This window comes from Platalea leucorodia (assembly GCF_965183815.1).
Source record: "Platalea leucorodia genome assembly, chromosome: 1".
Taxonomy (NCBI): Eukaryota; Metazoa; Chordata; class Aves; order Pelecaniformes; family Threskiornithidae; genus Platalea; species Platalea leucorodia.
Genome location: NC_138823.1, coordinates 39,884,744 through 39,911,098, shown reverse-complemented (window position 1 = coordinate 39,911,098; position 26,355 = coordinate 39,884,744). Strand labels below are relative to the sequence as shown.

The following is a 26,355-nucleotide window of genomic DNA, read 5'->3' as shown; positions in this document are numbered from 1 at the left end:
AACAGTGCGGACGAGGCTGGTTCAACTCCACAAGTTTTATTAATACAATGATGTTAATACGTAAAAAATTAAAAAACACTGTGCATTCCATTGTGCTTACAGTAAGTAGTCAATTATATTTGCATCATTTATCAGCAACTTACTTTTTGCAGAGGCACTCCCGATATTCTTAAAGAATAATGCGCTTAGAGATTTTTACTTTTGTGTTTTGTTGACTCCGCAGCTCAAAGCTGCTATGCCCATCATACCAATACCTCTTCCATTCATTATGCAAATGTCCCAATTATCTTGTGTCCTCATCAGCAACTGCAATTGTCCCTTACATAGAGTTCCTACCTTCTACATAACATGTAAACATTAAAAAATACTTAAGAGTTCATGAAAAAATAACTGCACTCAGTGCTCTAACTCTTGTGTTATTCAAACACATTACCATTTAAGAATCGATTCAGGATATTTTTGAAGACATTTAGGACTTTATATCCATAGAGCTGGTGTAGTCCAAATGAAGATTTAAAGAAAACGAGCTAAATTTTGTCCATGTGCATATATATATGCAATCACACAAAGTCTCTGCTACATAAACCAGCAATGATTAGAGATTGGTTTCATGGGAAAAGTTTTAATTTCCCTGTTCACTGAAACACAGTTCATTCCTTTACGTAGTTTACAGTCAAGGATCAAAATTGAAAGAGCGTAAAATTAAGACAATAGCTTCAGTTCTCCAGTTCGTAAATGATTCAGAACTTGAGTTACACACCTGAAGAATTGCCAGATGCCTGACTACTTAGTTTATTTTCTTATAAAGAAGAATTAGCCCTTCACTGAACTCCTCTATTTAAGGAGCTTTTATATCACAAAGTAGTTCAATCTGAGAAAAAGAAAGATATACAAAATATATGAAAATGTATCTGAAAAATGTTTCTTTAAATTTAGGCTCCGTATCAAAGATATCTGAAAGAGAAGAATGAAAAATGCACTTGAGGAAATGAGGGAATTGGAAGGAAAAAAAAAAATTAAGAGTCCTTGTCAGTTTTGAAAGAATTTTCTATCTGGCATCGACCTCACCACAGCAGAAGAAACTACCACCAAGTACCCTATGGGCCTTTCATAGATGTTCCTCTTGCTAATAAAGAATAGCTTCCAATGGCTTTTGCAATAATGCAGTATTAATGATAATCTAAAATAAGACATTTCTGATTTAATAGGATAGTCTCACTTCTCTCCCCTAAGCATATGTAAATATAACATCCCAACGTCCTAAAGATTCCAAACTAACTGAAGCATTTCTAGCTACCTGAGAAACAAAGTATTTGTTATGGACTCATTTATACGAAGATTCATATGGAATGCTTAAATATATAATGTTTATGCAAAGACCTCCTGGCTTATTACAAAATAGAGCTAAAAATTGGGTGAATGAACTCTAAGAGTTGGTGTAGTAACAGAGCTTTTAACAAAAAAACTGAGTGAAAAGTAAAACAATGTTTTAGATTAGGAAATACTGAGGATTGCAGGATGATACTGCTATGTGATGTGAGTGATGGCTTTTACACATGCAGTGTTCATACCTGAATCATGTCCCTTAAAAAAAAAAAAAAAAAAATCTGTTTTCAATAAGTATAGACAGATTTTTTTTTTCATTACCCCTACAAAAATAGAGAAGAGGGCTCAATGGAAATTAAAAAATCATTTTTTCCAGTGCCCCACAGAAGACATAGACTGGCGAGTTGCCAATTACTTTTCTGAAAATAAAATGGAAGATACCCAGCATCTCCTGCGCTGAAGTCCAAAGTGACCTACAAGCACCCTTAAACCACACAACAAATACTTCTAAAGTTCATATCCGCAAAGGGCAACCTACTTTACCCTCCAAAACAAATAGATACTGCAAACAGCTAATAGCTCTTGACCTCTGTAGTGCTCTACAGTAGGAATTAAAGGTGATCATAATCTGAGTTGCTTATAGCTTGTCCATAGACAGTATCTCTTTGAAGAAAGAAAATCAGAATTTTCAAGGTTGTTTTGACTCTTGCCAGCTCCTCCTCCTGATTCACACTGTCCTTTGAAGAACAGGTACATGGTGTTTTCCCTATCTTCCTCTATAAAATTGAATGATTACTGTGTTAACTAGCACAAAAAGAGAAGTTGCACAAGCAGTAGAAAGATTAACGTCTCGCTATTGCTGACTAATTTCAATTTGACACAAACCAACAAAACAGCCATTTTCCCTGAGAATCAATCCAAAAAGCAGCCTCTTTTCACTCCTTGTAAATTAGCCCTGTAGTCATACTTCTGCAACAAACTAGTCTACTCAATTCACGTTCTGTTCTTTTTTGTATCCTATCACCTTCACGAGCCAAGATACAAGAGCTAGGCATAAGGTTCCGGACTGCATTATTACAGATGAGTTGTCTTCAAAGACTTAACAGAAGCAGTATCGATCTCTGATATCCAATGCACTATTCAGCATTTTGGCACAGAAGTTAATCAATTACAAACAGTATTGCAAACATGTAGAATTCATTAATCTCTTCAGACGTACGTATTGATAGACTCCAGTTAGTATAAAAGTGCAGTCAATATAATACTCAGTGCCCTCCAAAGACATACTGGTTTCATTTACAGTAATTTCAAGTTTACATGACAGATTTCGTATTAAACCTATTTCCACTTCCAGTGTTCAAGAACTGTTATAATACTGTAGTAAGGTTATTCCTGGGCAAGCAGAGAAATGCTCTGAAGATAATCTGCAGATGCCATTATAAATTCAGTCCATTCCTTGGCCAGCTCTTCAATGGAGACTTCCTCCCCACCATATTCCTGTGGGAGAATGCTGACCGGGAAGTGTTCAGTCAGACTCTGCATGTAGTTATTTCCATGCATATGCACCTAAAACAAAATACGAAAAGCATTTACTTGGGTATGAATGCTAGACTACTGAGTGAAAACAGGCAGTGCAAGAGCTGAAGCCACCAGCTTGGTTCGACTAAACAAGTGTACTTGTTCATAATGAGCTCCTTAAATGAAGAAGTACCACGATGTAAGTGAGCTTCCCATGGGTGCTCAAACTCTGTCCTGCTCAGTGTCTGCAGCTTGATGAAGCATGGACTACAACCAGAGAACTGCATTTTATGCAGCTGCAAGCACAGGAGCAGAAACTAACTACACGCTTGTTCCAGACTGGTTTAGCAACACTGATGAGGGTACACGTTACATCCGTACAGCTAAAGTGACCTCAACCATGGGAAGACTGGGGTTTGGTCTTGTCATGATAGACATCATGTACTTGCTTTTCAGTCATTTCCAAGAAAAGAACCGTGTTTGGCTCCTGGCCATTCGTATCTGTTCCCGCCATATGTATTTAAACCCCACATTATGTAGTATGTAGGTAGGTTCAGACAGGTGCCAAGGAGGATATTCAGAAGAATCTATATCTCAGTCCTTATGTTTCAGTTCCAGCTGAAATGAGATCCTGGACTACTCCTCCACTTTAACCCTTGTAATACTGTAGTTTTGATTCTTCTTTTCTTGCTTTATTGTAGCTATTTTGAAGCCTTGTTCATTACTTCCAGTCAGAAACTTTTATAGGCCTCTTATTAACACTTGACAAGAATTTTCTGCAATTATTATGACACAAAGACTACAAGAATATGTACTCAAAAGGTAGCTGGCTGCCTTTTATCTAACACTTTCTCATCAGGAAGTAAGATAATGAGTGAATAGTAATTATTCCTATGAAGGTATGAGGAACTGGTCCTTAGAGGCTTTTTTTTCAGATCATACCTGAAACTCTAAGCCAGGAGACAAGCCAATCTGCTTCTGTTCCATTTCATGACCTGGGATATCTGTTTTGTTTTCTTTCAGGCCTTTACTGTCCATCTGCCCCCTTTTCTGCTTTTTGAGTTCTAGCCTGAGATAGTCTGAGCTGGATCAGGTGATAGGGGCTTGTTTCGCCGTTATTAGTGTGAGAGAAGGGCCATGGCATCAGGCTGCTGGAACATCCTCACTTCATCATCTTTTCAGAGTGAGGGACTGACTGCACAAGGCCAGCAGAAACGATCCTGCCTCTCTCCCGTAACTAAAACCTATGTGCTAGGAAAAAGGAACTGGCAAATAATGGCCAATAGTGACCAGAAAAATCTGCATCTACTGTCCTCAAGTGCACTGGCTACTGCAAATGCACAAGATCCATGTGCTGAGACAAAGAGGCTTCGGAGTGGGAATAACAACAGGCAGTGCTGCTTATTTTGTACCTTAGTCCTGCTGTTAACACTTCACAGTATTTCCTTTTCTGCCAGCTGGAACCTCCAATATTCTTCCTATGCTACAAAACCCAGAGTTCTGCCAGAATTCTTGGCATGCTTTTGCATCCAAATTCAAACAGGGTTTTCAGATTTAAAACTGCAAAACAATTTAAAACAACTAAGAAGCTATTTGGAAAGAAATTTTGAACTCAAGCCTGACCTATTTTTGATGCATAAATGCCTCTGCAGGTCTTTCAGAATGAAGAAGTTGTCTTCTACTAATTCTGCACAACTTGGAGCATAACATCACTGTTCAGTTACAGTTTCTCACTGTCATTTATAGACAGAGCGTTGGGAGATCCGGGACCTACTTCTTCCTAGCCCCGCAGAAGAATTGCTGTGTGACCTCAAGCAAATCAGTTAACCTCTCTGTGTCACACTGTTTTTTATCTTTAGAGTGCTGATAACAGCAACCACTTGTAACTCTCACGTTATTGACAACTGCAAATGCTTCCGGAGGCCTGTGTGGCACTAACACACAAAAATGATTTATCCTCTTCAGTGCCCAGGAGTACCAGATCTTAAGGGAAGTGCTGCAGATTGTCATGTAGGGGGTTTGTTGCAGAAAGAAATATTTGTGTGCACTCACCCGTTCTTTTATTTTTTCAGTGAGAAAAGGCTTAATTAGAGCGAAGACTGGGTAGAAGAATAAAGGCTCATTAATCAAGTGGATACCTCGAACTTTTAGTGGAAAGGAATCCTGTCAAAATATATGAAAAACAGCATTAGAAAAAGAAAATATTGTTGAAAAGATTCTATTGTTAAGGACAAATCTGTGAAAACTATCCAGTCCATAGGTCAGAGTATTCCTCCTGACCTTGCTAATACCTGCACTTCAGAGTGTTCTGCCCCAACAATGCTTAGAAAAATCACATCTTGTTCCTCCCATTAGAACGGAAACAAAACAAAACAAAAAACCAAAAAACAATATGAGGAGAGGTTATTAAAAAAAAGGCAGCAAACAAACAAGAAAGCCCTCACCAAATTACACATAAGTAAGGTACACAACGTTTGTGCTTAGCCTTTCCTCAGAAGTAAAATTCTTCACAGCAGAGATTCTGCTGCTAATTTACCAAAAAACTATCTAGCCATGTGCTTCCATTGGCAATTCACAGCCTGAAGGATAATATGTAAATATATATAAATATAAACCATTGAAGCTACTAACTTTAAGTTAAATAAATTCTGAATATAATTTAGAGATCTTATAAATAAAATTTAGAGCCTTGAAATTACTGGGAATTTGCCCAAGTCAGAAGTTCAGCTTTACAACAAGATTACTGTCGTAATAAAAATAAAAATTGTATCTGCTATACAGCCTTTATAATATGAAATACTTCCACTTGAATTCAAGATTCATTTAGGAGTCCCAGACCTTTGCAAGTTAAAAGAAAATATGGTGGTGCTCAAAGACAGCATTATGCAATGAGGAAAGTATAGCTTCCATTCATATCCCAACTGATACTGCCTCTGTGACCAGAGGTTTTCTGCTTATAAAAATGGTACTTCTCACAAACAGTTCTCCCCACTAGTACAGTAGCTCTTCTCACATTATTTCATGCACTGTTCAATGGATTAAAAAAACCTAAACACCACACATTTCTTCAGCGCAACTCCTTTTAGATTTTAATGCATGATAAAGACCTTAAAACTATCAGATTATAGGTTTACTGCATGTAATTATGTGTTATCATATACTTAAAGTCTACCATCACGTTTTTCACAAAACAGTTTGGTTTTGCCTGGGATAAAGATTTTTCAAGATGATGTCACTTACTAATGTTACTATGCTTGCCATTCCTTAGTACCTATTTCCTTTCCATTAACTTCTGTTTCTTCATACAGGATTGTAATTTGCAAGACACGTTTCTTAAGAAAAACATAGGGTTGAAACTAAGGTTCCTTAATTTTTACTTATAAGCATATTGAACAACACTAACACAATCTCTGGGTGAAATATATGAACTCAAAGTGATGAAAGGAATCTGAAAAAAATGAGTTAAACTTATTTCTCTTCTTAGAAAAGAACACTGGAAACACACAATTTTTTTCTACCTTTTTTTCAATAGCTATAATAAACATTCAGAAGCTTGAAAAACATGCAACAAATCTGAAATAGGTCAAGATGGAAACATCGCATTCAAAGAATTTCCTGGTTCGAGATAATGGATTGAAACCTTCAGACATAATTGCAAATCCTATTCTACCTCCTTTCTCCTCTGTTTCAAGGTTAAAAAATTACTAGCAACTGGTTTACTACCTCAGAAATCAACTGAAACACTCTCGCACGTCCTGTTCTCATGAGATCTGGCCCAGGATCATATGAACATCATGAGTTCTTATTCTAGACGTGAAAGTTGGGAATACCTGCTGGTTTCACTGAAGTTTTACAGTAGATACCAAAAAGGAAGAACAGCTGAAGTTCTCATGATATTAGTTCAATGACTAAGCTTCGACTGAACCTCAGGTATGAACCTTACCAGAGGTTATCAGAGCAAGAGATTATCTTCCTGGCTCATTTCCACATCATAGGCTAACAGTTTTATTATTACTGATTTTCCACCTAACTTCTGAACGAAAATGGGATCATAGGACTACACTGTAGCTTGCCTGTCAATTCTCTGTCCCCTTCTTTTTTTCTTTTGTTCCTTTTTTTCCCCCTCTCAAATCCATTGGCAAAGTTCAACCAAATTTGAGAGAAAGGAACAAGTCTTAAAGATAGTGAAGTCCCTAGAAGTTTTGTGAAAAATAGGTGAGGTAGCAGTGAGTTGCACAAAATAATGTCCATGTTGGGGGGCAAAAAGCTAGCAGAACGTAAACATTATACATTCTGTTGGTAGCAGCTGGATGGTTATGTAGCATCATCCATAGTGGTAACAAGTTAGTACTGTCTTGCTCTTAACTACTCTTAGCACATGCTATTTCTCATCTTCTCCAAGTCTCAGGGGAAAAAAGCTTTGAATGTTGTGTTAATGCACAAAAGAATCAAAGAGAGGAGATGAAATGGGATAACAAACGCAGATCCTTACAAAACTGGGCTTCATCTGCTCTTACACAAATTCTTGTGTTTTAAGAGGTTGGTGGAGTTCTTATAAAACATCAGAGCTTAAAGGACATTTACTGCTATACAAGAACATACTTTAAGTGAAATCAAGCACAACCTATGCCTGAGCTATCTGACTTTTCATGGATTTAAGATTTTGTTCTTTAAAGCTGCATAGACTCTAAGAAGGTCTAAGGAAGGAAAATTTACCATAACTTAGGGCAGATGAAAAATTGGGAGTTATAGCAATGAAGACACATAAAGCAGTATGTCATACTTACTGTGAGCACAGCAGCGATTTTCTTGGCCACTGCTGGACTGATTTGAAATGCATGAGCAAATCGCCACCCTTGAAGATCAAAGATAGCCTTGACTCCATTCCGCTGAGTCTCAATCTCCTTTACAATGAGTTCAGATGTGATAAGACTTACACGAAACACATCGTATGCCGTAAATAACTTGGGATCCCATTGTCCTGACGAGTAAATAGATTGCACTGCATTACCACAAGGATGCCACATACACCTGTACTTTTTATTACTGCTTCTGATGTGCTTCTCAGGAACAAAAAGTAACCAGCAATATCAAAGGCTCTGAAATAAACAGATTTGCCAGTACAGAAGTTATTTTGCGTGTCTGCTCTGTCACTCATCTTTTGAATTCTTTTTGTAGATGGTACCACCTAACGGTAGATGGTTGTAGATGCCACCTAATGTAGTATGTTCCGATTATGGCCGTAGCCTCCAGTACAAGGTTTTGACAGGAACACCTTAATTCAGTAACAGTCATGTTAGCAGAAACTACAGATCATCAATCCAACTAATTCATGTAATTTTTCTTCAGTGCAGTAATTCTGTCAAGATTCAGTGAATCCCACTTTTTTTCCTGAGGCCTGAGCAAAGAATTACATGGGACGAGCCTTAACCCTAGATGAAAACTTCAGAGAACACAACTTTGCAAGAGACGCATTATTTTCTACTGGACCAGCTGATATTAAAACAATTCTTTAAAAGTTGGCAAAAATAATTTCTGTGTCCAAAACAAACACAAAGAAATACGGTAACACATTGCCCTGGTTTTGGCTGGGATAGAATTAATTTTCTTCTTAGTAGCTGATATAATGCTGTGTTTTGGATTTAGTATGAGAATAATGTTGATAACACACTGATGTTTTAGCTGTTGCTAAGTAGTGCTTACACTCATGCTCTACCGACTGAAGAGGCTGGAGATGCAGAAGAAGCTGGGAGGGGGCACAGCCAGGACAGCTGACCCAAACTGGCCAAAGGGATATTCCATACCACATGATGTCATGCTCAGTATATAAACTAGGGGAAAGCTGGCCAGTGGGCTGCTGCTCGGGGACTGGCTGGGCATCGGTCAGCAGATGGTGAGCAACTGCATTGTGCATCACTTGCTTTGTATATTCTTTTATCATTATTATTATTGTTGTTATTATTATTACTATTTTATTTTATTTCAATTATTAAACTGTTCTTATCTCAACCCATGAAATTTTTTCACTTTTACTCTTCAATTCTCTCCCCCATCCCACCGGTCAGGGAGTGAGCGAGTGGCTGTGTGGGGCTCAGCTGCTGGCTGGGGTTAAACCACGACACGTGATCATTTCACTACACCTTTTTTAAAAGACTTTTGGGAGTGAATGAAACAAACCTAGGATCTTCAGCGTGTTGTTAGATAGGGCTCTTTGGATACATCTAAACAGTAAAAACCCAGTGAACTTCTTATCCACATCTAAACTGAAGCTGGCTGCTCACGGCTTGGGTAAGTGCACTCTGCGCTGGGTTAAAAACTGGCTGGATGGCTGAGCCCAGAGAGGGGTGGTGAATGGAGTCAAATCCAGTTGGTGGCCAGCCACGAGTGGTGTTCCCCAGGGCTCAGTGTTGGGTCCAGTCCTGTTCAACATCTTCACTGATGATCTGGATGAGGGGATTGAGTGCACCCTCAGTAAGTTTGCAGATGACACCAAGTTGGGTGGAAGTGTCGATCTGCTGGAGGGGAGGAAGGCCCTGCAGAGGGACCTGAACCTGTGCTGCACGTGCACCAATACCACAGTCTTAGCACATGGCTTTGAAAATCCGCCTGGAAACAAATAATCGTTGAGACACTCAGACCCAAATAACCACATATTCTTGCAAGTTTTAGGGTTTTAACCTTAGGACTTTTTTTGATGCAGACAAGAATTCCACTAAAAAGAAAGTTCTTCATAAAGGATTGTACAGCTTTTTAGTCATACCAATATATAAATCAAATGATATAACTGTTACAGCTCAATAAGCTCACCTTTATATTAATGTAAAGGTATTCTTAACAGGGAACATAAATATGTTACCTTTCTACTTAAGACATTCTGACATTATCTAATTTTATCAACCCCTGGTGTTGTACCCATAAAATAGTTTTATTTTGCTGCTCAAATTGTGATAATTAAAGGAAAAAAAAAAAAAAACAACAAAACCACAACAAAACAAAAAACCCACAAAACAAAACAAATGCCTCAGTGCCAGAGCCAGGTGTGAAACAGGTCCAAGCAATTTTGTGACTCACCAATTCTGTACATCAGAACTTTGCTTCCATGCGGGTCCCTTGATCTCAGGACTCCATGATAGCCAGCACGCAAAAGACCAAGAACAGAAGATGGTTGTAAATCTGCACTTATTTCTGGGCATTCAATTCTCCACTTCTGGTAATTCTTCAATAACTGGAAAAAAATAAATGTGGATGACAGATAGCCATCAGGTATTACATGAAGAGCACAGTTAAAAATGTGTTTTCAACATATGGTCACAGTCAGAGGTTTAATTCATTAAATTAGCTATCAGTTCATTGCGTATTTTAATCAAATCCCTCCTAGTAGTAGAAGGTTGCTATACTGGATCAAATAAGTGAGTTAAGTTATGATGAATTTAGAATCCTGTCAACTTGTTAATGGACTGCAGTTGTCATTTTGCGTCAGAAAACTGGAATATGGAGAAAAAGCGAGTAGTTTCTATGTAAAATACATCTAAACCCAGGTTTCTTACTCAGGTTACATTTAGGATTATTCCGTTTGATACTGCATCAGATTTGTTCAGGATTTGTTGAACTTAGATGTGCAAAATCTTAGAGGAACATTCCCCCTTCACCATCCCACCCCACATCCCACCCCTGCAAAGTATGGGCCCATTTTGTACACAGAGTAATTTCAGTTTAGTATTTGAAACAGATTTGATCATCAGCATGTCTAAAGCACATTTTCAAAGTCCCTCCTACCCCTCTGAAATGGCAGAATATAACAACGTACTGGGTCCATTACCCATTAAACAATTTCCCTCCCCTAGAGTGGAAATAATGAGAACCTGTTTTGCTACAATAGACATCCTGTCCATTATCAGGGACATAACGAGAACCTGTTTTGCTACAACAGACATCCTGTCCATTATCAGGGACATGATCACCCTGGTTCCCAAGGCTGGAAGGCAGCATCATAAGCTAGCATGTCTAAGGCACAGGAAGGGCTGTGTGTTGAAAGGCGATGGCCTAACTCTAAGGAAGAGTCAATTAAAGGTGTTCCTTTCTGAGGTAACATCTATGTAGAGAAATTACAGGTGATACCGTGAAAGGTCATCTTAGAGATGGATCATGAAAAATTAAGTTGGTGATGCAGTAGTTCCAATTTCCAAGTCTAATTACTGTTTCACCTTTAATATTAATTAAGTGGCGGTGGAGAAAATGAACTGCTATGCCCTGCAACTAAAATTTATTTAAGCCATTTTGCATAGGTAAGTGGGAAGCTATGCAAGACTATCTTCTAAAAAGCTTCCTCCCAGTTCATCAATTCTGCCTCTGCTGTATCACCCATGCTAAGTTCTCTAGCACTAAGTTTGGAGGGTAGAGGGATAGCTATGGCAAGTAACTTAGATTTTGTATTAAAATTTCCTAAATAACTACAGTTTAGACTTCTAACCTGAGACCTTCAAAGGAGCTAAGAGAATTAGAATTTTTCAGTACCTTGTTTCACAACAAACTGAAATGTAGGTTTAAATCTCAAAGGTAGCATGCACAGGCTAGCCTTTCAAATTGTTACTATATTTCACCAAACAGCAAAACCAATCCGATCCTCAGCACAGTTTCACAAAATGTGTTCACCACAACAAAAGCATCAACCAACAGTTTTTATTTCTGTTAATTTGTATCAACAGAAATTAAATTTTTATTAATTTCTCAATTACTCCATATTTCACAACAGAAACATTACAGTTAAAAAAACTGTCAGCTCCAACTAATAAAACATAACCTTAAATAAATTACAAATTTCTTGTTTCTATGCAAGTATAATTTTCTTCACAATTTTCATAGAAAGAACGGTCAGAAGGAACCTCAGTAGATACTGAATTCATCTCTTGGAAGATCACAGTATCAGCTATGCTGATGCTTACCTACAGACTCTTGGAGGGAGACCCGAGACTCATCATCCTGTACCTCATGGGATGCTTGTGTTTGATAATTAGTCTTATTTCTTACCCGTCCCTCTACTTTCAAGTTCCTTGTATTGTTTTACATAAAACATACACTTCTTCTTCAGCTTAAGGCTTTTCTGCTCAGATGAAGGTCTTGAATTATTTTGAAGGTCTCTCAAACGAACTGTCATAAGAAAACTATTTATAAGGCATTACTGTTTGTCAGCAGAATTTACTTACAAATAGATGATATACTGATCAGAAGTTATCTATATCCATCATGGAAATAGCACCTATAAATATGTATTTGTAGGTACAAAAATGAAAAAGTTCATCTGCCACACTAGAATCGCATTTGATTTGGCAATGAGAAAGTTGATAAAAGCCTCATCCTAAACCATACACCATAGACAGAAATATGTAACCATTAGGAGAATTTTACTAGAAGCCTTTTGACTGTATTAAATCAGTTCTAGTCTAGGCTAACTTAAAAACAAACAAACAAAAAAGGTTGGGGGGGGGGGGGAGTAGGGAAAGTCAGTTGATTTGTGGAATAGCAATTCACTGATTGCAAAGGCAGGCCTGATGAGGTACTCTGATTATCTCACTCTGTTAGTGCTTGACTCTCTACAAAGGGCACCGTTTGAGCAATCCCAACCGCTTTGTGCCAACCAGACAGCACTGTCAACATAGTATGTTCTTTTCCTTAGTCTTTCCAATACAGACACATAAGCAGCAGAAAAATACAAAACCACCCTCAAAACAACTATGCAAACATCTGTAGCTTTGTCATTTCTCTGTTTTCTTCTAAAATCTGTTGTACCACTACTTAATGAACCTAATTATTACATAAATATTTTAAACATCTTTTTGACGAGCTGCCTGCCAAAACCAAGATGAGCATAAAAATGACACATTCACTCAACACCCTAAATAATCCTATCTTGTCAGTACAGTTAGTTTCTCATTTTCATGAATATTTACATTTTCCAAGTTGGAAGTAACAAGGATTTAAGTTCTGGACCTTGGGAGAAAGGGAATGATGTTCGCAGCTTGTGACACACTCAAGACCCTTACGGAATACAAAATTTATCTACTGGTGAGTCCATTAAGGAGTAAATATATGGATGGAATACTTCTGACACCTTCCATGACGTGGGCAAGTGGTACATCTGTTAAACACATAACATGGCTAAGCTCCAAACATACTTCCCTTGGCCAGAGAGCCACAAAGTGCTGAAGAGTTCTCATGTGAAAACCTAATCTAATTACCTGAAATGATTTAGAACTTAAGTCAAGGTTATCATTAGACAACCTTCCACAGCATCTACAGCTAGTTTTTGGACCTATTCTCTAAATTTTTCTTATGTAAACAATCCCTTTCTTAGCTGCTGGACATATTCAAGTCACACACAGCTACTTACATGAGTAATCCTTAAACATACAATAGAATTCAAAAACCAGCAGTGTGTACTTACAGTTTTACTTTATTTTGAAAATTTCTAGTTTAACATTGTTTAAACAGAGAAATTCACATGAAATATTTTTAAAATGTGGAAATATTTTTTTAGTAAAGACAGCAAGGAAAAACATAAATATATATAACAATCAGTCTGGATATAGAAGATGAAGCAACCTAGTATCAGGAAAAACAGGGTATAAAAAAATTTACTTGTAACACAAGGGAAACATCTCAATGTATAATTATCTGTGTTTATAAACTGAATAACCTACTTAGCATCCACTCAGCCTCTGAAAATAGATGCAAGACAACTTGATAAATGGGGAAAGCTGGATGAAAAACTCCAGTGTCTGGAGTTAAGCATTAATTAAGAGTTTTTTTCCTGAGGTCTGTTGGGGATAGTTCCAGATTTCTTAACATCAGAGATGATAAAGTTACTGATTAATCCAAGATTCATGTGCTACAAAACAAAGTGAACTTAGTACTTTACTCAGAATTAAAAAAACTAGAAAACAATGTGCTTGTTACAGAAACCAATGTATTTGTATATGTAAATTAGGGTTTTTTTCTGGAATAATAACTATTTATTCATATTAACAAGGATGCTAGACAGAATTAGGCCTCTGCTCTATCAGCAGTTGTACCAATGCACGTGATGTTTAGAAAAAAAAACGTTTTCTCCTGGCAATCTTTGGAGGAGAAACCAAGAGCTCAGACTTTAGAATATAAATATATATATATACACACACACGTAAATATACACCTCTGTGCATATATATTTTATTTTTTTTATATATGTGTATATAGCTACACACAGAATTTAAACATATGGTATACACAGACCAAGAATTTAAAATATTTTTATACAGACATAGAACTTTCCCAATTTCACATGCATTACCTCTTTGCTAGTTGGGAGAAGACTGGCACATGCGTAAGTTGAGTCATTTGGCTTAGCACAAAGGAAAGACTGGCTGACTGATTTGCGTTTCCTCAACAGTCAGGCCAGAGAGCCTAATAGGGGCTCTTCCATCCTTTTTGAGGAATCCTTCTGTATTGATGGAAGAAAAGCAGCCAAGTAACTGATTTAAACTTGGTATTTATATTTGAATGATGTGAAGATCCTCAGAGATAATGCCTGAGACTCAGCAGTACGTTTGACACTATGGAAAACAATCCTTCTTGTATATCATAGTTATTCTAAGCAACGTATTTGCAGTATAACACACTAGGAAGAGCTGATTCCTCCATAAGTCAAATGCAGGACAAAGACCAAGTCTGCCTATATACCTTCCTATCAACCAGAACTTCTAAAAGGATCCTAGACAGTTTTGAGTGCCATAAAAACAATACTTACAAAAGTCTAAATAGTATGTTATGAAAACATCTCTTGGCATAGGGTTTCAATGTTGCATTTTTACCGAATTTAAAGATTTTAATTCGTTTCCCCAGAGTATAATCTATTTCAAGTACAAAAAGTCAGTATCCCCAAGTCACCGAGAATTAGCCTTATACAAGAGTTGTGGAATGCAATGCAAGGATGTAATAAAAGGCACTAGGCAAAAAGATTTATGGAGGAAAGGAGATGGTAGTTCTCCAGATTTCACATATCACTACTGAATCCGAGTGACGGTGTTTTTGATCACAACAATGAAGTCAAACATACACACATAGCTGGTACGTTTAGAAAGCGATATATAAACCCACTGCTTTAGCACAATTAATGGAGACTCGTGGCCCTGCTTCTCAGTTTACAGCATATATAGTATGCAGGTGTATCTGTACAAATAAATGAGCAAACAACATGCTCAGCTCAGGTACGAATTTATATCCAGACTAAAATCTTTTGCAGCATTAACATCTGATCCCTACCTCTATGTCCCACAGGGATTACAAAGGCACAGAATACACTGTAATGATATAACACTGTTCCTTCTGAGTGTTAATTTTTGGTAGGGAAGTATTGCCTAGAAGTCTCACAGGATAAGAAAAATTCTTATTTACCTATTGAAGGTTTGTTGTGTTGTTTGACAGTTACTGTTAGCCTGTGTCAAAGGACTTGCTATTCATTCCTGAAGTCTGCCAGTATTTCATAGACTGACTTAACACTTTCTTACCAATAACATTCATGCATTTGAAATTCTTTCATTGAAGCTATCTGCTTAACTTCACCTCTTCTTCTGGAGCCCATACTTAAGTGGTTTGGGTTCATGCATACATTTCCAGCCACTTTCTAAGATAAGGCATTGGGCCAAGTTTAATCCTCCCTGTGATTCTAAATGCAGAAAAAGAATTCTCTTCTAACTTGAGAATAGTCTGTTACTGAGCTTAATTGAATAATGATTGGCTTTAAAAAATACAGACAGTTCTAGCTCTTCTTCAAGTTCTTCAATTCCAGCTACCTGTTTCAGTGGTGGATTTTATTCTAGCATGACACGTATCAATAGATCAGTAATTGAAAGCAAGTCTGGAATTGCGAGTGGAAAAATGTAAAAGATTGCTGTTGGAAGGAATCATCATAAAAGATTCAGAAGCAGAATGTCCTGCCACAATCTACCTGATTATTATTTTCTGAAGCATTTTCAAACTTTGATAAACTGAAATCAGATAAATCTGTGTCAAATATTAACCAGGAATGCATCGATAAACAGTCTGGACAGTTGCCAGACTCTTGATTCATATTTAAGGCAAAGTATGAGCCCATACTAAGAAAGATGCTTGACAAGAGCTTGAAGACCTTTGATTATAAGCACTGACAGAGCCACAAACTTTGATTATCCCTTAGCTGCTCTACAAGTACGATGCAGTAGTACCCAGGAGCCCAGTGGGCAAGAAGGGACTGTATCAGCCTGAACTCCAAACTGAGAGGCAACATCGAACCAGGATGGGAGGGAGCAGCCACTGTCTGGACTAATGGCAGGAGGGCTCTGTCTAGGATGAAGTACCAACATAACCTCTGCATGAGATCAGACTTGGGTTAGGTGAATATACATAGAATCATAGAACCGTCAAGGTTGGAAAAGACCCTTAAGATCATCGAGTCCAACCATTAACCTAGCACTGCCAAGGCCATCTATACCATGTCCTCGAGCACCACATCTACCCAGCTTTTAAATACCTCCAGGGATGGAGACTCAACCACTTCCCTGGGCAGCCTGTTCCAATGCTTGACCACCCTCTCGGTGAAGAAGTTTTTCCTAATGTCCAACCTAAACCTCCCCTGGTGCAGCTTGAGGCCATTTCCTCTCGTCCTATCCCTTGTTACTAGGGAGAAGAGACCGACCCCCACCTCGCTACAACCTCCTTTCAGCTAGCTGTAGAGAGCAATGAGGTCTCCCCTCAGCCTCCTCTTCTCCAGACTAAACAACCCCAGCTCCCTCAGCTGCTCCTCATAGTACTTGTGCTCCAGACCCTTCACCAGCTTCGTTGCCCTCCTCTGGACACGCTCCAGCACCTCCATGTCCTTCCTGTAGTGAGGGGCCCAAAACTGAACACAGTACTCGAGGTGCAGCCTCACCAGTGCCGAGGACAGGGGCACTATCACCTCCTTGGTCCTGCTGGCCACACTATTCCTGATACAGGCCAGGATGCCATTGGCCCTCTTGGCCACCTGAGCACACTGCTGGCTCATGTTCAGGCGGCTGTCAACCAACACCCCCAGGTCCTTTTCCGCCAGGCAGCTCTCCAGCCACTCCTCCCCAAGCCTGTAGCGTTGCATGGGGTTGTTGTGACCCAAGTGCAGGACCCGGCACTGAGCCTTGTTGAATCTCATACAGTTGGCCCCAGCCCAACGATCCAGCCTGTCCAGGTCCCTCTGCAGGGCCTTCCTACCCTCCAGCAGATCGACACTTCCACCCAACTTGGTGTCATCTGCAAACTTACTAAGGGTGCACTCAATCCCCTCATCCAGATCATCAATGAAGATGTTGAACAGGACTGGACACAACACTGAGCCCTGGGGAACACCACTTGTGACTGGCCGCCAACTGGATTTGACTCCATTCACCACCACTCTCTGGGCTCAGCCGTCCAGCCAGTTTTTAACCCAGCGTAGAGTGCACTTATCCAAGCCATGAGCAGCCAGCTTCTCCAGGAGAATGCTGTGGGAGACTGTGTCAAAGGCCTTACTAAAGTCCCAGTAGACAACATCCACAGCCTTCCCCTCATCCACTAAGCGGGTCACCTTGTCATAGAAGGAGACCAGGTTAGTGAAACAGGACCTCCCTTTCATAAACCCATGCTGGCTGAGCCTGATCTCCTGGTTGTCCCGCATTTGTCGCGTAATGGCACTCAAGATGACCTGCTCTGTGACCTTCCCTGGCATAAAGGTCAGGCTGACAGGCCTGTAGTTCCCTGGATCCTCCTTCTGACCCTTCTTGTAGAGGGGTGTCACATTTGCTAACTTCCAGTCATCCGGGACCTCCCCAGTTGACCAGAACTGGTGATAAATGATGGAAAGTGGCTTGGCCAGCTCCTCTGCCAACTCCCTCAGTATCCTCGGGTAGATCCCATCTGGCCCCATGGACTTTTGCGCATCCAGGTGGAGAAGCAGGTCAGTGACTGCCACCTCTTCAACAACTGGGACTTCATTCTGCATCCTATCTCCTCCTCCCTCCTGAGTCGCCTGCCCCTCCTTCCAAAGACAGTAGGCTCTCCTTTTTTTCCTGAGCTCCAGCCAAAGCTCTCTGTTCAGCCAGGCCGGTCTTCTCCCCTGCCTGCTCGACTTGCGGCACATGGGGATGGCCTGCTCCTGCGCCTTTGAGATTTCCTCCTTGAATAACGTCCAGCCTTCCTGGACTCCTTTGCCCTTCAGGACTGCTTCCCAAGGGACTCTGTTAACCAGACTCCTGAACAGCCCAAAGTCCGCCCTTCTAAACTTCAGGGTAGCGGTTTTGCTGACCCCCTTCCTTACCTCTCCTAGAATTGAAAACTCTGTCATTTCATGGTCGCTCAGCCCAAGACAGCCTCCGACCACCACGTCGCCCACCAGGCCCTCTCTGTTTGTGAACAGCAGGTCCAGCGGGGCACCTCCCCTGGTTGGCTCGCTTACCAGCTGTGTCAGGTAGTTATCTCCCACACACTCCAGGAACCTCCGAGACTGCTTCCTCTCTGCTGTGTTGTATTTCCAGCAGATATCTGGTAAGTTCAAGTCTCCCACGAGAACAAGGGCTAGGGATTGTGAGACTTCAGCCAACCGCTTGATGAATACTATATTCATCTGTTTCCTCGTCCTGGTTGGGTGGTCTACAACAGACTCCCACCACGATATCTGCCTTGTTAGCCTTCCCTCTGATCTTTACCCATAAGCACTCAACCTTATCATTACTGTCGTTAAGCTCTAGACAATCAAAACACTCCCTAACATACAGGGCTACCCCTCCCCCTCTCCTTCCTAGCCTGTCCCTTCTAAAGAGCTTGTAGCCATCCATTGCAGCACTCCGGTTCTGTGAGTCATCCCACCACGTCTCCGTGATGGCGACCACATCATAGTTTTCCTGCCGCACAGTGGCTTCCAGCTCCTCCTGTTTATTGCCTGTGCTGCGCGCATTGGTGTAAATGCACTTCGGTTGGGCTATAGATCTCTTCACCGACACAGGCATGCTACCCCTAGGCTCATCCCAAGCAAGACTGGTTTTATCCCCTTCCCCCTTCGCATCTAGTTTAAAGCTCTCTCAATGAGGCCAGCTCACTCCTGGGCCAGGATCCTTTTCCCCCTTTGCGACAGGTGAACCCCATCTGTCTCCAGCAGGCCTGGTGCCATGTAAACTGCCCCGGGGTTGATAAACCCCAAATTCCGTCGCTGGCACCAGCCCCCAAGCCACGTGTTGATGAGATGGGTCTTCCTGTTCCTTTCCATATGCCTCCCGGCTACTGATGGGATGGAGGAAAACACCACCTGTGCTCCTGATCCTTCAAGCAACCGCCCTAGCTCTCTAAAGTCCCTTGTGATTGTCTTGATGCCACTATCAGCTACCTCATCACTGCCAACTTAAACAACCACTAGTGGATAATGATTGGATGATTTTACCAGCCTGGGGAGCTTCCTGGTAATGTTTCTTATCCTTGCCCCAAATAGGCAGCAGACTTCCCTATGGGATGGGTCCGGTCGGCAGATCAGGCCCTCTGTTCCCCTCAGAAGGGAGTCGCCTATGACAGTTACCCTTCTTTTTTTCTTGCTGATGGCCGTTGCAATGCATGGGGCTGACTGCTTCCCCCAGTCAACCCTTTGGATGGATCCCTGTCTGTATCTTCATCCTCCTGGCCCTCAGGTTCCAGAGCCTCATACCTGTTGTGTAAGGGCACCTGGAGGGGTGAGGTTGGCCGGGAGAGGATTTGCCTGCTGCGCCAAGCTGGGATCTGCATCCATCCTTCTCCTTCTCTTGGGTCCCCTCCCTCTGCCTGACTGTACAAGGGCAGGGGAGCCTCTCCCTCACTTGATCCTTCCGTCTGGCATGGTCATCTCAGGGATGGTAGGGACTGGCTCCACCAGTCTATCTGCCTCTCGCACTCCCTGATCCTCAGTCTTGCTACTCCTTTCAGCTCTGCCACCAGGCTGACCAGATCCTCCACCTGCTCGCACCTCACGCAGGTGTTGTCTCAGCAGTGCCCCGTCACCAGAGCAAGGTTCTGGCACCCCCCGCAGCCAGAGACCTGGGTGGCTGCATGTTTGAGTGGGAGCTCCGTCTGCGTTGCCGCATCCCTTCTGGTGATGGCTCTTGTCCGAGCGCACATCTTATGACCACCACAGATTTTTGCACAATAATTCTCTCAGGCTTTAATGTGCCAATCGCAGATAAACACATTCCTTAAAAAAAAAAAAAAATAATAAAAATGCTTCTTTTCTTCTTCCCATGCTGCAAGAGAAGTAATCATACCAGTGTCAGCTGGTATGTGGAAGATTAAGTACAAGTAGCTACAGAATTTGGAGACCTGAAATTCTAGATGGAAAGATTAAACACAGCTGGTTTTTGAACATCAGAATCTCTTAGTTCAAAGAAGTGTCCATGCAAGAAATTTAGAAACTTCGCAGCCTGCAGAGACTCAGAAATTCTGAAAAGATTCTAAAAAGACTTAATTTTTCCAAAACAGGTCCCCAGCCCTAGAGGGCTGATTCTCAAGAAGAGTATAGGAAATTTGCCACTTCGTAGACTCCATCTCTAAACCTAGCTTAGATTCCACACTCTTGGAGATTAGTCCTACCTACAAGACATCTCACAATTAATCACAACAAAGTGCAGAAACGCACGGGCCAAATTCTGAAGTGCCACTGTCCTGTCTACAGGATTATCAATAACAACCAATTGCAATGCAATTAGGAGCGCATATTTAGGAGGACATATTGTCTTCATTAAGCCCTACTTTTTGGAACCAAGGAATATAGGAAAACAAAATGGCTTTTGTTGGAAAAGAAAAAAAAAAAAGGCACAGTCCTACAATTGTTAGTGCATGTCTGATATAAACAATCTCATGAACTTCAAGCAAAAGATCCATAAATACTCAAATTAATCTGACTTGACTTGCTAGTTCTTCTGCTGAGAAGGAAAGGTTTAAAGCTGTGACGCAAGTCTTACAAGCCAAATGAAAAGAACACAAAATATAATTTTTAAAGCTATTTGTGATTAAGGGCTTAGTTTAATTTCTCACATTCTTGTTTAGCTACCCTGATTCTGCAATGTATCCATATGCAATCAATCTTCTCTTATGGTAACTAAACTTGGAAAATCTACAGTGCAGAGAAGTCAGAAACTAAAAGGTGAGGTCTGTTGGGCAATGCTATATCACCAACATCAAATTCCAGTAAAACAGTTTCCAGTTGGCACAAGTGAATAAGTGCTTTTGCCCTGGGAAGATTTGGAAATACTTTATCTTCAGAAGAGTTAGTGGTTGTCAATCTTTCTGTAAAAAAAGAAACAATTAATAACAATTTCTACCTTTGTACATTAAAACTATGCACGCACTGTCTGTATGGCAGAGCCATACAAACAGCCAGGAAAGTAATAAAACTTACCAAAGCCTGAAAGGAGTGTTGTAAATGACTGAACTCCAAAAGAAAAGAAGTTTTTACTCATAGCTTTACGTTAGAGTAATTATAAATCGGTAGCGAACTAGTAATATTACTAGTAACAAGTAATCTGAGCCTGATAAGCATGGGAAGGATGTCCTTTAAAGGAAATTGTTTCCTCCTTAGAGTTGTGACCTTACCACACTTACCGTAACTTCTACATTACGTGACTCTACCACACTTACCGCAACCTTTACGTTACCTCATCGAGACCGCACAAAGCTAGCCGCGATACCGCACGGCTATACGGCACCACGCTGAAGCCACGCGTGACAAGCAATTAGTTACACCCTGAAACTCCCTGCTCGGCCGTGGCCGACCCAAGCAGCGCAGCTCACCCACCTGACACCCGCGCCCGCCAGCTCTGTCCAGCAATAACCACCCACCCACACCCCACACCCCCCCGCTGCTCGATCCCCCCAAGCTACCCCGTGCCTCGCCATCCCCTGGGCCTGAGGCGAGGCCCCCCGGAGGCGGCGGGGCCGCGGGGTGCGAGGCCCGGTGGGCCCGGGGACCCCGCCCCGCCAGCGGGCGGTTGGGAGGCCCCCGGGCCGGGCCCGCCGGCTGACAGCCGCCGCGGGGGCTCTCCGCACAGAAGGAGAGGCTGTCGCCCTCTCCCTGCCCTCAGCGGATGGCGGGAGCCCCCCAGCCCCGCGGGGAGCCACCGGCAGCGCCCGCTGCCCCCGGCCCTCCTTACCCTCCAGGCCAGGTCCAGGTGGAAGTCTCGGGCGCGCAGGAACCTCACCAGGAAGGAGTCGGCGAGGGGCTGCGGCCAGCGCTGGCCGGGCTCTGCCTCCGCCCGCCGCCGCAGCTCGGCGACGGCGCTGCGCACCCGCGGCGAGTGGTCGGGCAGGTCGTTGAGGCGCCCCGCGTCCGCCGGCCCCTGCGACATCCCGCCGCTGCCGGCCGGCTCCGAGGGCACGGCGGCGCTCAGCCCCGCCGCCTCGCCGGTCCCATTGGAAACCCAGCCGCGGCGGAGCCGGGCCGGGTTGCCTCCGCCCCCGGCGGGGCTTAACCCCTGAGCACCCTCCCGGGCCGGAGGGGCAGAGGGGAGGAGGCAGGTGTGCCGCGTTCCCAGCCGGCCCGGCTGCGACGGTTAATCTTCTGGGGTGGTTTTTTCACGCTTATGGACTTCACCGGTTTTTAGAATTTGACGCTTTAAGCCCATATCTTGCTTTTCGCTTGCAGCTCCAAAAAAAGAGCCGTGTCTGCTCTTCCTCGGAGGGAGAGGTGCGGCCTCGCCCCAGGGAGGCCCCGCGGCCCGGCCCGGCCCGGCCCGGCCCGCAGCGCTGGTGGCCGGGCGGGGGCAGACGGCGCGGCAGGGCCGGCCGCAGGCTGCTCATCGCGGACCCCTGGCAACCGCTAAGGGTGGGGGCCTGCCTTTTAGGCAAAAAATATCCGTCTTCAGAGATTAAATGGCAAAAAGCTGCAACCTCATTGCAGCTGGGAACTGCTGTGAAAGGAGAGATTGGTGTTGGTGGAAAACTGCCTCGGAGCACCTAATCATTAACATAAATATACAGTCATAGAAATATATCCACTCTGCCTGCAGAAAGGATGGTGAAATTGAATTCAACTTCAGTCCAACTTTGCTGTCCAGCAGTGAGTTCAATTATCTAAGGTGAAGAGTTCATTGCTGCTATTAGTATTTTTATTATAACCATTTCCTTTGATTAGGTTTCCTTTGAGATCTCTCTGGCCTACTTAGGCTAAAAGCCTTACTTCATTTAACATACAATTTATAAGGCATACTTAGGCCTATTAAAAGGTTTACAAAACTTTGCTCCAGATTATCTTCCCCTTCTCTGGCTTTCTATATTGTTGTGGTTTAACCCCAGCTGGCAACTAAGCACCATGCAGCCGCTTGCTCACTCCCCCCCGGTGGGTTGGGGGACAGAATCAGAAGGGTAGAAGTGAGAAAACTCATGGGTTGAAATAAAGACAGTTTAATAGGTAAAGCAAAAGTCATGCACGCAAGCAAAGCAAAACAAGGAATTCATTCACTACTTCCCATCGGCAGGCAGGTCAGCCGTCTCCAGGAAAGCAGGGCTCCACCATGTGTAATGGTTACTTGGGAAGACAAATGCCATCACTCCAAAGGTGTGTGTGTGTGTGTGTGTCCCTTCTTCTTCCCCCAGCTTTCTATGCTGAGCATGACATCATATGGTATGGAATAGCCCTTTGGTCAGTTGGGGTCAGCTGTCCCGGCTGTGTCCCCTCCCATCTTCTTGTGCACCCCCAGCCAGCTCACTGGTGGGGTGAGGTGAGAAGCAGAAAAGGCCTTGACGCTGTGTAAATGCTGCTCAGCAATAACAAAAACATCCCTGTATTCTCAACACTGTTTCCAGCACAAATCTAAAACACAGCCCCATGCTAGCTACTCTGAAGAAAATTAACTGTATCCCAGCCAAAAGCAGCACATTCTCCACCCCTTATTCCATACCATTTACGTCATACTCAGGTACCACACTATCCAATACATCCTCATTAACCACCACCCCCCTTCCCATCCTTTGATACAACACAGAGATATCATTCCCTTAGTCTATGGAGCACCCCTATAAAATATCTTTAAAATGTCCATAAATGTCCACAAAATGTCCACTGAGTTCATTTAGTCCATGACTTTGGGCTCCATCTGTTATGTGGTCACTCAGGACAGGAGAGGTGGTGTGTTGCATGGAGTTATTGGGCACGAAAGCCAGCTCAGGTCTGGTCACTGCTGCACTTGCACTGCTTCTTGTAAGGCTTGTCCTCTACTGGTTCAGATGGTTCCTGCTACAGTAATTCCTATGGCATGCAACCCAAATCATGGGTTACAACAATTTAAAGGTATTTTCATTACAATCTCCACCCCGGTCCCTTTGGACCAGACCATTGGGTTTAACGTTGCAATGAACTCCTCCCCTTGCCCCTGCTCCAACGTGGCCTTACCCATGGTTGCAGTCCCTCCAGAGGTGTACCTGCCCTGTCATGGGCTTATCCATGGCCACATGCTTTGAGGTGCTCCAGCATGAGCTCGTGCACAGCCACTGATGCTTCAAAGTTTACCTGCTGCAGCACGGACTTATCCACAGCCACAGATGCTTTGCGGTGTACCTTCTCCAGCATGGACTTATCCTTGGGCCACAATCCCTTCAGAGGTATACCTGCTGCGGCACAGACATCGCCACGGCCACAGACGCTTCGAGATGTACCTGCTCTGGCATGGGCTTATCCACGGCCACAGATGGTTCAGGGTGTCTTTCTCCCGCGTGGACTCATTCACAGGTCACAGTCCCTTTGACTTGAGTTCACACTGGAGTTCCAGCCTGTCCAGTACGGCAGCACAGGAACAGCAGCGATGCCCTGGCCATCTGCCAGCCCAGGCGCATGGCCATTGCTGTTATCAAACTGCTCCCAGGCACAGCAGAGTAAGGTGATAAGCAGTACAGCAAGCAGTGAAAGCAAAAAGCAGCCACTAACGAGCACTAGACTCTAATATATAGTAAGGCAAGCAAGCCCCGTGGCAAGCACAGGAGCCTGCCAATTAATAGCTAAACAACAATAACAGCTATAAATTTAATCCAGCACATTCCAATCAAATCTGTTGTTAGATTAAACCCTTCAAGCCCCATGTTGGGCGCCATAAAGGACTGTCATGGTTCAGCCCCAGCCAGCAACTAGGCACCACACAGCCGCTCGCTCACTCCCCCCGGTGGGATGGGGGAGAGAATCGAAAGAGTAAAAGTGAGAAAACTCATGGATTGAGATAGTTTAATAGGTAAAGCAAAAGCCACGCACGCAAGCAAAGCAAAATAAGGAATTCAGTCATGAATTCAGTACATGTACACTTAATTCTTGCTTACTTACTTTTTGATCAGCCTTTTGGTCATATCTAGCCATATTTTGGGCTCTTACATACTGCTGAAATGTCTACAGGTATCCTCCTAAGTTTTTTGAGTGTAAAAAAAATCTACCTAACTAAATGCATACGGGTAAAGAGTGGGAAGAGTGCGAATAATCATGCTGTGCTGGTTTTGGCTGGGATAGAGTTAATTTTCTTCATAGTAGCTAGCATGGGGCTGTGTTTTGGGCTTGTGCTGGAAACAGTGCTGATAATACAGGGATGTTTTAGTTATTGCTGAGCAGCACTTACACAAAGCCAAGGCCTTTTCTGCTTCTCACCCCACCAGTGAGCAGGCTGGGGGTGCACAAGAAGCTGGGAGGGGACACAGCCGGGACAGCTGACCCCAACTGACCAAAGGGCTATTCCATACCATATGATGTCATGCTCAGCATAGAAAGCTGGGGGAAGAAGAAGAGGGGGACATTTGGAGTGATGGCATTTGTCTTCCCAAGTAACCATTACACGTGACGGAGCCGTGCTTTCCTGGAGATGGCTGAACACCTGCCTGCCGATGGGAAGTAGTGAATGAATTCCTTGTTTTGCTTTGCTTGCATGTATGGCTTTTGCTTTACCTATTGAACTGTCTTTATCTCAACCCATGAGTTTTCTCACTTTTACTCTTCCAGTTCTCTCCCCCATCCCACCGGGGGCGAGTGGGCGAGCGGCTGTGTGGTGCTTAGTTGCCAGCTGGGGTTAAACCATGACACATGCCAAAAAAAAAAAGAGATTAAAGCAGGAACTCAAGGAACTGAACAGGAATGATAAGCTTGCAGGGGCAAAGTGTTGCAGTGAAGGATAAAAATTGGGAAACGGGTGTAGCGGTCAAGATTATATAGAAGTGGACATGTAGAATGGCAGGGAGGAGGAAGGTGTGTGGAATTATGAGCCTGCCCTAGATCAAGAGGAAAAAGCAAGCTGGAAATATAAGACGAAACAGAGAACAGAATGTCGAGAGGGCAATAACAGTGGGTTGTGCTAAAGCTTTTTTCTGTACAGAGCTGAACAGAGCCTCCATGGGAAAAATGGCGTACAAACGTGTAACCCAACCACGGGTGTCATGACAAACACAAAGGGATATCACAGCAAGGTCATACAATGCTTTTAAACACCACTTTCTAATTTTTGAGCACTTAGT

The 26,355-nt window shown here is 42.7% G+C and overlaps 1 protein-coding gene across 1 annotated transcript; it reads right to left on the bottom strand.

Annotated features, from left to right (window-relative positions):
- Positions 1–132: 132 nt before the first annotated feature.
- Positions 133–22,309, bottom strand: TTPA (alpha tocopherol transfer protein). The gene is made up of 5 exons (XM_082309386.1): positions 22,029–22,309; positions 9,916–10,069; positions 7,632–7,825; positions 4,897–5,007; positions 133–2,892 (listed from the first exon to the last, which is right to left on the bottom strand). The coding sequence occupies exons 1-5, from the start codon at positions 22,221–22,223 to the stop codon at positions 2,713–2,715; spliced, it is 834 nt and encodes a 277-aa protein (XP_082165512.1). The 5' UTR covers positions 22,224–22,309; the 3' UTR covers positions 133–2,712.
- Positions 22,310–26,355: the final 4,046 nt, after the last annotated feature.

Bases quoted from the DNA above. Each gene is read 5' to 3' on its own strand.
- TTPA (XM_082309386.1), bottom strand. From the start codon at position 22,223: ATGTCGCAGGGGCCGGCGGACGCGGGGCGCCTCAACGACCTGCCCGAC. The intron at 10,070-22,028 runs GTAAGGAGGGCC...ATTTTTTTCCAG, and splicing joins ACCTGGACCTGGCCTGGAGG to TTATTGAAGAATTACCAGAA. The intron at 7,826-9,915 runs GTGAGTCACAAA...TTTACTCGTCAG, and splicing joins AGTTCTGATGTACAGAATTG to GACAATGGGATCCCAAGTTA.